This window comes from Numenius arquata, unplaced genomic scaffold (genome assembly GCF_964106895.1).
Source record: "Numenius arquata unplaced genomic scaffold, bNumArq3.hap1.1 HAP1_SCAFFOLD_86, whole genome shotgun sequence".
Lineage (NCBI taxonomy): Eukaryota > Metazoa > Chordata > Aves > Charadriiformes > Scolopacidae > Numenius > Numenius arquata.
This window is the reverse complement of record NW_027414196.1, coordinates 229,459-241,796: the sequence shown is the minus strand read 5'-3', so window position 1 is coordinate 241,796 and position 12,338 is coordinate 229,459. Positions and strand designations below refer to the sequence as shown.

At 52.2% G+C, this 12,338-nt stretch overlaps 1 protein-coding gene across 1 annotated transcript; it reads right to left on the bottom strand.

Moving 5' to 3' along the window:
• Positions 1-11,420: 11,420 nt before the first annotated feature.
• On the bottom strand, positions 11,421-12,338 carry LOC141477841 (olfactory receptor 14J1-like). The gene has a single exon (XM_074167029.1). It carries the CDS (start codon positions 12,336-12,338, stop codon positions 11,421-11,423), a length of 918 nt encoding a protein of 305 aa, XP_074023130.1.

Below are 12,338 nucleotides of genomic sequence, written 5' to 3'. Positions count from 1 at the left end.
CTCCATCTCTCTGCTCTGCTGCCCATCACAGCGGGTTGGTTGTCACAGAATCACAGAATATTTTTGGTTGGATGGGACCTTTGAGATTATCGAGTCCAACCAATAAACAAACAAACAAACAAAAAAACAAAAACAAAAACAAAAGCAAAACACCACACCCAAAAAATCCCAGAACACCAAACACCAAAACCAAACCAAAACAAACGCCCACGACCACACCCGACCCACCCACAAACAGACACAAAAAGCGCTGTTTTGTCCTCCAGCGCTGCCCTCCACTCTCTTCCTTTCTCCTCTCCCTGTCATTCTGGCAGGCTCTCTCTGTCCATTTGTGAATTGGTCCATCTCGGTCCTGCAGCCCGTCGCTATTTTTGCCCTTTTCCATCCCTTTGTCTTGCTCCCTGTCCCTCTTCTTGTCTCTCTTTCCCTTTGTTCTGCTGCCCATTTCTTTTACCCTACTGTCTCCATCCCTCTGTCCTGCTCCCTGCCCCTCCACGTCTCTCTCTGTTTCTCTGTCCTGTTCCCTGTTTTCCTGTCCTACCTCCTCTCCAGGTTTCCCCGTCTCCCTCTCCCTCTGTCCTGCTCCCTCTCGCTGTTATTTCTCACTCCATCTCTGTCCTGCAGCCCAGTGCTGGTTTTCCCTTCCTCTCCCTTCTCCCTCTGTCCTACTGACCAACCTCCTCCTGTGTCCTTCTCCCATCTCTTTTTTTTTTTGCCTCTCTTTCCCTTTGTCCTGCCTCCCTGTGGGTTCTGATCTCCCTGTGTCGCCCTCTCCTGCTCTCTGTCCATGTCTTTCTCCGACAGTCTGTGTCCTGCTCCCTTTCCCCATCTTTCCCTCTCTGTCCCTTGTCCTTCTCCCTGTCTCTCCATCTCTCTGTTTTGGCTGCTTCTTTCTCCACCTCTTTCCTGCTCCCTGCCTCTTTTCTCCTCTTGCTACCCATCTGTCCTGCTGCCTGTCCCATCTGTTCTTGCTCTACCCCTCTCTTTCCAGCTGGCTCTCTCTCTTCTTTGTCCTATCTTCCTCTTCCCTGCTTCTCAGCCCCCTTTTCCTCTTCCTCTGTCTCTGTCCTCCAGCCCATTGCTGTTTCTCCCCCTTCTTGGTGTCTTTGTCCGTGTCTGACCCTCATTTATTTCTCAATCCCCTTGTCCGCTCCCTGTCCTTCCTTTTCTCTCTCCATCTCTACGTCCTGCTCCCTTCCCTGTCTTTCTCTCTCCCCGCTTCCTTCTTCCTCTCCTTCCCCACCCCCATCTCCGTCCCTCTGTCCTGCCTCTCGACCCTTTTTCTTTCTCCGTCTCTCTGCAGGGCTCCTCCTCCCTGTTTGTCTGGACTTCTCCATCTCTCCAGCCTTTTCCCTGCACTTTTCTGTCTCTCTTGGCTCCTCTGTCTTTTCTCTCATCGTATTTTCTCTTTCTAGTCCCCTGTCCTTTTCCCCATCACCTTAAACTGAATGACCCGGTGTCCCTGTGCTCTGGTATCTCCTTACATTGCCCCAGGGAGGGTCTGTGTTTTTAGGGCAAGGGATCATTTGGGAGCTGGTCTCCTGATGTAGGCAGGGGAGCGCGGTGCAGGGAAAGCAGAGGTTGTTCTCAGCTGCTGCTCTGTGCATCTTGTTCAAACAGCAGTCTCTGGGCCTTTTTTCTGAAGGAAGTTCCATGTTCTGCGCTTATTGCTCCTGGGGACGCTGCCAGGAGCGGTGTTGGGTCTGGAGAGATGGAGGGGACCTGCTGTGATTTCTAGTAAATGTGAACTTGAACTCAATCTGGACTCGAATGAGACCAGGCTGACTGCACATGGGTTTCTTCCCAGCTCCAGTTCCAGCCTACGAGCTCGGCGCTAATGAACAAGAGACCCTGAGCTGCAAATTAGCAGGGAACATCACTCCCGTAAGTAACGGGGCAGGTGGTCTGTGGTAAGGGACCTGGAGTTGCAGGATGGTGCTTTCATGAACGTTCTCTGGTCTTGCCACTTCAAAGCCCTTCCTTTTTCCGGAATTTTTAAGGTGGCCTTTCTTATGCTGGGGTTCAGCTAGGAGTTGGACTCACTGTGGACCAGCCGATGGGGTGGGCTCCGTAAACATGGAGAGAGCCCTGCTTTTTGCTGATGTTTTCTACACGTTCTGAGCTTTGGTCAGCAAGAGACAGAGCGGTTGAGAGAGTCTGTTCTCTGAGTGTGTCCTGGGTTGAGAGACACAGGACTAACTTTTCTTCTAATGCTGGGGAAAATTGCACTTTTAGAAGACTCTAGTGTCTGAATTTGTGAAAAGATTTACTTTATAGCCAGCCAGGCTCTGTGGGATTCAAGGTTAGTGTTTTCGAGCCTTGCCAGGTGCAGGGACAAGGAGGAGCAAGGCCTGGGCATTTGACCCAGGCTGGCCAACAGGATTATTTCATACCATGAATGTCACATTCAATATAAATTAGAAAAGTTTGCTGCGTAGCTGGCTCTCTCTCCCTGATGGCGGTGTTCCAGACAACTCCTCGCCCCGGTGCCAGAACCCTGAGGCCTTCCCTTCCTCCTGAAGGCATTGCGCTCCCGGTGTCCGACATTTGCTGTCCCTGCTGGGAGTGCACGGCTTCTGCTGATAGAATTGGCTGAGTATAATTCCTGTATCTCTTATATCAGTATCGGGATTAATGCTGGTTCTTTAGTATTACTGTTAATTATTTAGTCTTAGTCTATTAAATCTATTTATACTTCAACCCTTGTGTTTCTTTGTGTTCCCCAATTCCCCTTTCTGTGTGGGGAGGGGTCATCAGGTGATAGAATAATTGTCTAATGACAATAGATTGTTATGGGTTCTCTCAAACCATAACAGAGTGACTCATTCCTGTCTTGTGCCCATCTCTGGGTGGTGAAGGTTTCCTCCCTGCAGTACAATTGTGCTGGGCTGTGAGGCTGTGCTGGAGTAGCAGAGGTAAGAGAGGTCATCTTTAAAGTAATGGAGCTGTAGCAAAGCAAGCAGGAAAAGTTAATGTCTTCCTAGAACGACGCCTGACAAAAATATAAATGAGGGAAGGAACTCGACATTGGCTTTTTTATGCAGTGTTCATACGGAGCTTTTGGCATTGATGGATTTCTGGGAAACAAGGCAGCAGCGAGGAACAAAAACTGGGGCTTGTCTAAAGAGCTTCTTGGCCGTAGGCAGGGTTCGAGCCTTTGCGCTGGAACAGGTCTTTGCATCAGTTTAGGAAGACAGAAGATGAGCTGTCTGCAGGGAAAGTTTGGGTAGAAGTGAGGCCAGATTTGCTAAATTTGATCCTCTGTATCTGTTGCAAATGAGAGAAGACTTGTCAGTGTTTACATTGAGAGCAGCCCTGAGGAGAAGGACCTGGGCTGTTGTTTGATGAGAAGCTCAACGTGAGCCAGTGATGAGGTGCTGGCAGCCCAGAAAGCGCCCGCATCCTCAGGACGGTGAGGTGATTCTGCCCCTCTGCTCCGCTCGGGGGAGACCCCCCTGCAGCGCTGCCTCCAGCTCTGGGGCCACCAACACCAGAAGGACAGGACCTGTTGGAGGTGGTCCAGAGGAGGCCATGGAGATGCGGTGAGGGCTGGAGCCCCTCTGCTGTGAGGACAGGCTGAGAGAGTTGGGGGGGTTCATCCTGGAGAAGGGAAGGCTCCAGGGAGACCTTAGAGCCCCTTCCAGTCCCTAAAGGGGCTCCAGGAAAGCTGGGAGGGGACTCTTGATCAGGGAGGGGAGCCATAGGGCGAGGGGGAAGGGGACACTGAAAGAGGGGAGATTGAGATGAGATCTGGGGAAGAAATTCTTTGCTGTGAGGGTGGTGAGACCCTGGCCCAGGTTGCCCAGAGAAGCTGTGGCTGCCCTGTCCCTGGAGGGGTTCAAGGCCAGGTTGGACCGGGCTTGGAGCAGCCTGGTGTGGTGGGAGGTGTCCCTGCCCAGGGCAGGGGGTGGGACTGGAGGGTCTTTAAGGTCTCTTCCAACTCTAACCATTCTGTGGTTCTGTGATCTCAAGAGCTTGCTGGTGTGTTAATGCAGGACATCAAGGTCTCTTCAGAGGTACTTGTGTTCTGCAGGCCAGGTGCCCGGGTGGTTCCAAGTCCCAGGATGAGCCAGCTCCTGCCAACAGTTTTAGCCCCGAGGATGTGACAGAATGGAAACCAGCCTTGTGGTGGACCCCAACCCTCAGAGGTGTGGATGTGTTGCTGAGGTCCCCCTGGCCCAGAGACGTGGGGGGTTTTTCCAACAGCCTGGTAAGGATTGTCTTTTCTGCTGGAATGGGTGTCCCGATGGATTTCACAAAGGATTGCCTTTCTGCTGGCTGTGTCTCTGTGCAGAGGGGTGCTCCTGACTGTGTGGATTTAGCCCTGTGAGGGCTTTGGAGGAGGAGTGGCTAAAGCAGCTTTCTCTCCCTGGAGATGAGCAGCGTTTGGGTAGAAAAGCAGCGGTTGAGTCAGTAAAGCTTCTGGTTAGTGCTGCGCTCAGGCCGTGGAGCTCTGTCTCCTGGAGCTACATTTCCTTTGGAGCCATCATTTTCTCAGCTGAGCCTGTGCGAGTCTCACAGACTGGAGCCCGTTGGGGTGGTGACGCTGGAGCTGGAGCGCTCACGGGCAATGTTTGGTTTGTCATCACCTTGCCAAGGCCAAGCCCCTCGCAGGTCATGGTCCCACAAAAAGCCTGGGACTGCAGTCTTCTTGGTGGTCTTCTGTAGCCTTCATGCTGCCAGGGGGTTGGTGCTGTTTCATCAGAAGTAAAATTCACCCGAATCCTGGGCTCTTTCCTGCCCCGTCTGGTCAGAGTAGTCCCTGGTCATTCATGGACTGGTCATACTTTACCTTCAACCCAGGCAGGTTCATTTCCCCCATTCCCGTCTTTTTCTGAAGTCAACATCATGGTTATGATAATTCATGTTATAGTCATGAAAAAGCTGAATGTCTTTTTCCTTGTACAAATATTACTTGACACAAAAGAGCCTCTTCTTTTCTCTGTTCCCTTGTCATGGACGGAGTGATCAACTTCACTAGTTAGAGTGAAGTAGTGAAATATTTATTAAGGTGAAACAGTGATTTAACAAAATCAGTAGTGAGTGCGATAAAACCATTAGTAAATGCGATAGTGTTTTACGAGATTCAATGTCAAGGTACCTTCTATTATTTACTGCATAGAGGACAGGGTCAGACAAGCTGTCAGGGAGACCCTCCTGTTGAGTCACGAGGTTCAGAAAGGACACCCCTGCTTTCCAAACTCCTTCCCAGAGAGGAGTCTGGCTACGGCTGGATCCAATCCTAGTCCCAGACTCGGTCAACGGTTTATGTCCAAAGGGTCCAACCCTTTGTCCAACGGTTTATGTCCAAAGGGTCCAACCCTTTCTATTACTTAGCTAAGATTTCAAAGTTTAGCATGCTATTAGTCACTTACCAAGAATCTGTTGCAGCAAGGAATCTCTCAGCCTCGGGGAGTAGTGATTCGGAGAATGAATGCCGCTGCCATGCAGGAGAGCTCCAAGGGCTCTGGGGCTGTCTGCTATTTATAGAGTAAGATAATTGACCTAGAGTCATATTCTCATGGGAACAAAATTTCTAGGTCCCCACTCCAGACAGTGTTTTGGCTATGTTGCCAGCCATCCCCCAAAGTCCAGGTGCAAGTTATCGCAACTGATGTTGTGATGGCCATGATGGGCAAGGCCCGAGCAGGAGCTGGGCGGGGGGGAACAGGGGGAGCACACTGCCACATCCGTGTTGGTCACTCTGAGCATTTTATCAGGTCTGCCTGAGCCTCCTGAACCCCCAAGCAGTGTTCTCAAGGAGGCCGAATGAAGGATTTGTTCAGCGGTGTAAAAATAAAAGCTGCTTCCTCTTCTTTAAACTGGGGTGATGGAGAAGGCCGCTCTGTTTTTTGAGTCCTTTTTTTCCCTTTAATTTTCAGATGGGCAGAGGGAACTTCTGTTGGGCTTTCTCTGTGCATCCATCCTGGTGCTTCTCTCACCCAGCTTTCTTTGCCAAACACTGGGAGTTATTGTGTGAAACTTCCACCCGAGGTGGATGCCTGTTGCACAACAAGGGTTCTTTGGGTGTGGGACGATAAAAGAGCTACAGTCTATGGACCAAGTCTGATCAACCTTATTATAGTACTATAAGTTGACAATCGATATGGGTAAGGGACATCTCCTTGGCCGGGCAGCCCCCATGGACCAGCCAGCGAGAGCTCCCCGAGGTGGCTTTGGGGCTCCTTTTGATGGGGTTGTGCCATCTCTGTCTGGTCTGACCCACCGGCTGACACGGGCACGTCCTTTCCGTACACAGCTGGACGTGTCTCCAAGGGTTGGTGATCCGCCAGCAGCTACAGGCGGTTGGTCACCGGTTTGTGTGTGCGAGTGGGTCTGTGCAGCGGTGTGAGCAGTGCCATCAGGCTGTCACTGTCCCATGCCATGCCCGAAGGCAGGAGCGTCTGGCAACCTCCCATGTCATGGAAGATGGTGTGACCCAGTGGTGGGTGACAGCCCTGCTGGGTGACCCATCGGTGGGGTGACAGCCCTGCCCTGTGACCCAGCAGTGGGTGACAGCCTGGCAGTGTGACCCAATGGTGAGTGACAGTCCTGCAGCGTGACCCAGCAGTTGGTGGCAGCCGTCTAGCGTGACCCAGAGGAGGGTGACAGCCCCCAAACTCATCCCCAGGGTGACTCCACAGCCTCCTGCAAGGCCAGAACAGCCTTTCCCTTGGGGATGGAGTCTCCCTCACCCCAAAAACCAGCCCTGGGGTGTCCCCACAGCATCCTGCGAAGCCGGGAACAGCCTTTCCCTCATGGAGAATCCCCCAAACTCTCCCCAAACCCCACTCCTGGGCAGCCTTTCCCTCCTTCTTCCTGCCCCTCGGCCTCTTCCCGGGGCAGGGGGGAGGGGGTGGGAAACGCTTCTGCTCCTTCTCTTTCTGCAACTTTGGATCAAAAGAACCTCTTCCCTCCCCAGAGCCCGCCTGGGCCCGGAGGGGGCGGGGGGGGGGCAGCTCCTGGCCTTGGGTTTTAACCAGAAATGGGGATTTCTTCTCCCATGAGGTACGCTTTTTCTAGGGCTGGTTGTGGGAGGGGTTGGTGTTTGGTCAGCAATGCCAAATCTTCCTTAATTTCCCCTTTTTTTACGTTCTATTTAGGAGGCTCGTTGCCCTCACGCCCTCCAGTTCTGCTCAAGGTCAAATTAAGCCCTGTTTCATTGGCTTTAATTGGTGGTTGAGGGGCATGGACCAGCTCCCCTCCGGCGCCGAGAAGGGAGAAATGACGAAACGATTCAGCAGGGATTTCAGAGAAGAATTTGCCAAGTTTGGGTGTCTTCGACTTGGTTGATGCCAGAAGAACCCCTCCTGCCCTTGTGTGTGCCCAGAAACTGTGGCTGGAGGCAGCAGGAGATGGAAATTGTCCCTCAAAACCCCGAGATGCCTTTGGGGCGACGTCACGGTGGGTCCCGCCTCGGTCCCGGTGACACCAGCCGGGAAGCAGGTGGTTGGCATTTTTTAGTGCTTTTAGTGTATTTAGCCAAAAACCCTTCATTTTGGTGAGACTTTGGCAAAGGTTGCAGGGGCCATTGGAGGAACTGATTGGAAATACGTCCCCTGTTAATCACCTTGAGCTGCAGGAAAAGAAAAGGCGAGGTGGGAAGCGTCAAGGGGGATGCGAAACCTGTCCCTCCAGTTTTGGGGACCGATGACTGGATAAACAAAAAGATCAGGCAGATCAATGCCTGGCTCTGTAGCTGGTGCTACCAGCAGGGCTTTGGGTTCACAGACCATAGTTTGATTTACAGGACACCGGGTCTGCTTGAGTACGATGGAAAAACCCTATCCCGAAAGGGGAAAAGGGTATTAGGCCAAGAGCTAGCAAAGTTCATGGACAGGGCTTTAAACTACAATCGAAGGGGGAAGGGAATAAAACCAGGCCCCCTGGTAATCAGCCTGGGGGTAAAGGGCCAAGGATGGGGGTGAAATCGGGAGCCCAGCTCAAGTGCATCTACACTAACGCATGTAGCACGGGCAACAAACAGGATGAGCTGGAATCCATTGTGCAGCAGGACAACTATGATGTAGTCGCCATCACAGAAACGTGGCGGGATGACGGTCACGACTGGAATGCTGCGATGGATGGCTATAAGCTCTTCAGGAGGGATAGGCAAGGAAGGAGAGGTGGGGGTGTGGCTCTGTACTTTAGGGAGTGTTTTGATTGTATAGAGCTAGATTCCAGTGACGATGAAGTTGAGTGTTTATGGGTAAGGATGAAGGGGAAGGCTAACAAGGGGGATTCTCTACTGGGAGTCTGCTATAGACCACCCAACCAGGATGAGGAGGCAGATGAGGTGTTCCATAAGCGGCTGGCTGAAGTCTCTCAATCGCCAGCCCTTGTTCTGGTTGGGGACTTCAACCTACCGGTCATCTGCTGGAAATGCAACACAGCAGAGAGCAGGCAGGCTAGGAGGTTCCTTGAGTGTATGGAAGATAACTTCCTTACACAACTGGTAGGTGAGCCAACTAGGGGAGGCGCCTCGCTAGACCTACTGCTCACAAACAGAGAGGGACTAGTCGGAGATGTGGTGGTCGGAGGCCGTCTTGGGCTTAGCGACCATGAAATGGTCAAGTTTTCAATTATTAGAGAGGTAAGGAAGGGGGGTTGCAAAACTTCCACCTTGGACTTCCGGAGGGCGGACTTTAGCCTGTTCAGATCACTGGTTGGGAAAGTCCCTTGGGAGGCAGCCCTGAAGGGCAAAGGAGTTCAGGAAGGCTGGGTGTTTTTCAAGGAAGAAGCCTTAAAAGCTCAGGCGCAGGCCGTCCCTGTGCACTGTAAAGCGAGCCGTCGGGGGAAAAGACTGGCCTGGCTGAACAAAGAGTTAAGGTCACAGCTCAGGGAAAAAAGGAGAGTTTATGGCCTTTGGAAAAAGGGGAAGGCCAGTCAGGAAGATTACAAAGGTGCAGTAAAGTTACGTAGGAAAAAGATTAGAAAGGCCAAAGCCCAGCTAGAACTTAACCTGGCCTTGGATGTTAAAAACAATAAAAAGAATTTCTATAAATATATTAGTAGCAAGAAGAGGACTCGGGAGGATCTCCATCCTCTATTGGATATGGGAGGTAACGTAGTGACAAAGGATGAGGAGAAGGCTGAGGTACCGAATGCCTTCTTTGCCTCAGTCTTCAGTAGTAGAGTTGGTTGTTCCCTGAGTACCCAGCCCCCTGAACTATCAGACAGGGACGGGGAGCAGAATGAAGCCCCCGTAATCCAAAGGGAGGTGGTGAGGGACCTGCTCCAACACCTAGATACAAACAAGTCTATGAGACCAGATGGGATCCACCCGAGGGCACGGAGGAAGCTGGCGGAGGTGCTCACTGAGCCACTTTCCATCATTTACCAGCAGTCCTGGCAAACTGGGGAGGTCCCAGCCGAGCAGTGTCTAGCAAACGTGACGCCCATCCACAAGACGGGTCAGAAGGATGATCCAGGGAACTCCAGGCCTGTCAATCTGACCCCGGTGCCTGGGAAGGTCATGGAACAGATGATCCTGAGTGCCATTATGCGGCGCATGAAGGACACCCAGGTGATCAGGCCCAGCCAGCACGGGTTCATGAGGGGCAGGTCCTGCTTGACAAACCTGATCTCCTTCTATGATAAAGTGACCCGCTTGGTGGATGAGGGAAAGGCTGTGGATGTTGTTTACCTGGACTTTAGCAAGGCCTTTGATACAGTCTCCCACAGCATCCTCCTGGAGAAACTGGCTGCCCATGGCTTGGATGGGAGCACTCTCCGCTGGGTTAAAAACTGGCTGGAGGGCCGCGCCCAGAGAGTGGTGGTGAATGGAGTTAAATCCAGTTGGTGGCCGGTCATGAGTGGTGTCCCCCAGGGCTCGGTACTGGGACCCGTTCTCTTTAACATCTTTATCAATGATCTGGGCGAGGGGATTGAGTGCCCCCTCAGTAAGTTCGCAGACGACACCAAGTTGGGTGGGAGTGTCAATCGGCTTGAGGGCAGGAAGGCTCTACAGAGGGACCTGGACAGGTTGGATCAATGGGCCAAGGCCAATGGGATGAGGTTCAATAAGGCCAAGTGCCGGGTCCTGCATTTCAGTCACAACAACCCCAGGCAACGCTACAGGCTTGGGGAAGAGAGGCTGGAAAGCTGCCCAGCAGAAAAGGACCTGGGAGTGTTGGTGGACAGCTGGCTTAACATGAGCCAGCAGTGTGCCCAGGTGGCCACGAAGGCCAACGGCATCCTGGCCTGTATCAGGAACAGCGTGGCCAGCAGGAGTAGGGCAGTGATGGTGCCTCTGGACTGGGCACTGGTGAGGCCTCACCTCGAGGGCTGTGTTCAGTTCTGGGCCCCTCACTACAGGAAGGACATTGAGCTGCTGGAGCGTGTCCAGAGGAGAGCCACCAAGCTGGTGAGGGGTCTGGAGAACAAGTCATACGAGGAGAGGCTGAGGGAACTGGGCATGTTTAGTTTGGAGAAGAGGAGGCTGAGGGGAGACCTCATTGCCCTCTACAACTCCCTGAAAGGAGGGTGTAGAGAGGTGGGTGTTGGCCTCTTCTCCCAAGGGAATAATGACAGGACCAGAGGAAATGGTCTGAAGTTGTGGCAGGGGAGGTTTAGATTAGATATTAGGAAGAATGACTTTACTGAGAGAGTGGTCAGGCACTGGAACAGCCTGCCCAGGGAGGTGGTGGAGTCACCATCCCTGGAGGTATTTAAGGAACACTTAAGACATGGCACTTCATGGGCATGCTCTAGTGCCTGAGATTCTTGGGTTGTGTCTGTTTGTGGGTGGGTGTGCTGTGTGGTTGTGGGTGTTTGTTTTGTGTGGTTTTGGTTTCGGTTTTGGTGTTTGGTTTCTTTGTTTTTTGGTTTGTGTGGGTGGTGCTGTTAGGGAGTTCAGCTCTGGAAGGGAATTGCCCAGTGCCTGTCCCGACCTGTGGTCCAGGGCTGCCCCACAGCAGGAGGATGAGCTGCCAGAGCACTCGGGCTCCATAGCAAGGCAAGGGCTCAGAAGGAGAGCATGGGAGTGGAAAGAGCACAAGCTGGAAAAGACCAAGGTTGGTGCTCGCTGACAGAGCTGCTGTGCTCGGACTCTTTCGCCTCCACCTCTGCGCACAGGCATTGCCCTGCAGCTCCAGAGAAAGCCTGAGAGGAAGGATTTTGGGCAACAGGTCGCTGGATGGTTTTATATTTTATTTTAATACACAGAGAGAGCAGGTCCTCATTTATACAGTATGTAGATTTCACAAATTTAGAAAAATACATAATTCGAAACAGCAAAACAAGTTGGTTTTTTTGGTAGAAAACATTATACGAAGTAAAGCAAAAAAAAAAGAACAAAAGCCAAACAAAGGCCTAAACACAGAATTAAAACTAACATAAACTACAGTACATGAGCTTGACATATAATGAGTTACATTAACAGTGATTTGTAGAAGAAAACAGCTTATTGTTTCAGAAAATCATCTGGTCATCAGTTTCCACACTGCACCTTTGAGCTCCTGGTTCCTCATGCTGTAGATGAGGGGGTTCACTGCTGGAGGCACCACCGAGTACAGAACAGCCACCACCAGGTCTAGAACTTGGGAGGAGATGGAAGGGGGCTTCAGGTGGGCAAACACTGCAGTGCTGATAAACAGGGAGACCACGGCCAGGTGAGGGAGGCACGTGGAAAAGGCTTTGTGCCGTCCCTGCTCAGAGGGGATCCTCAGCACGGCCCTGAAGATCTGCACATAGGACACCACAATGAAAACAAAACAACCAAATGCAATACAGACACTGACCACAATAAGCCCAACTTCCCTGAGGTAGGAGTGTGAGCAGGAGAGCTTGAGGATCTGGGGGATTTCACAGAAGAACTGGCCCAGGACATTGCCCTGGCAGAGGGGTAGGGAAAATGTATTGGCCGTGTGCAGGAGAGCATTGAGAAACCCACTGCCCCAGGCAGCTGCTGCCATGTGGACACAAGCTCTGCTGCCCAGGAGGGTCCCGTAGTGCAGGGGTTGGCAGATGGCAACGTAGCGGTCGTAGGACATGACAGTGAGAACACAATACTCTGCTGTAGCATAAAAAAAAAAAAAAAAGACCTGGGCAGTACATCCCCAGTAGGAAATTGCCACGGTGTCCCAGAGGGAGTTGGCCATGGCTTTGGGGACAGTGGTGGAGATGGAGCCCAGGTCAAGAACGGAGAGGTTGAGGAGGAAGAAGTACATGGGGGTGTGGAGGCGGTGGTCCCAGGCGATGGCGGTGATGATGAGTGCGTTTCCCAGGAGGGCAGCCAGGTAGATGCCCAGGAAGAGCCCGAAGTGCAAGAGCTGCAGCTCCCGTGTGTCTGCGAATGCCAGGAGGAGGAACTGGGTGATGGAGCTGCTGTTGGACAT

Coding starts and splice junctions, on each gene's coding strand:
- LOC141477841 (XM_074167029.1), bottom strand. CDS start 12,338: ATGTCCAACAGCAGCTCCATCACCCAGTTCCTCCTCCTGGCATTCGCA.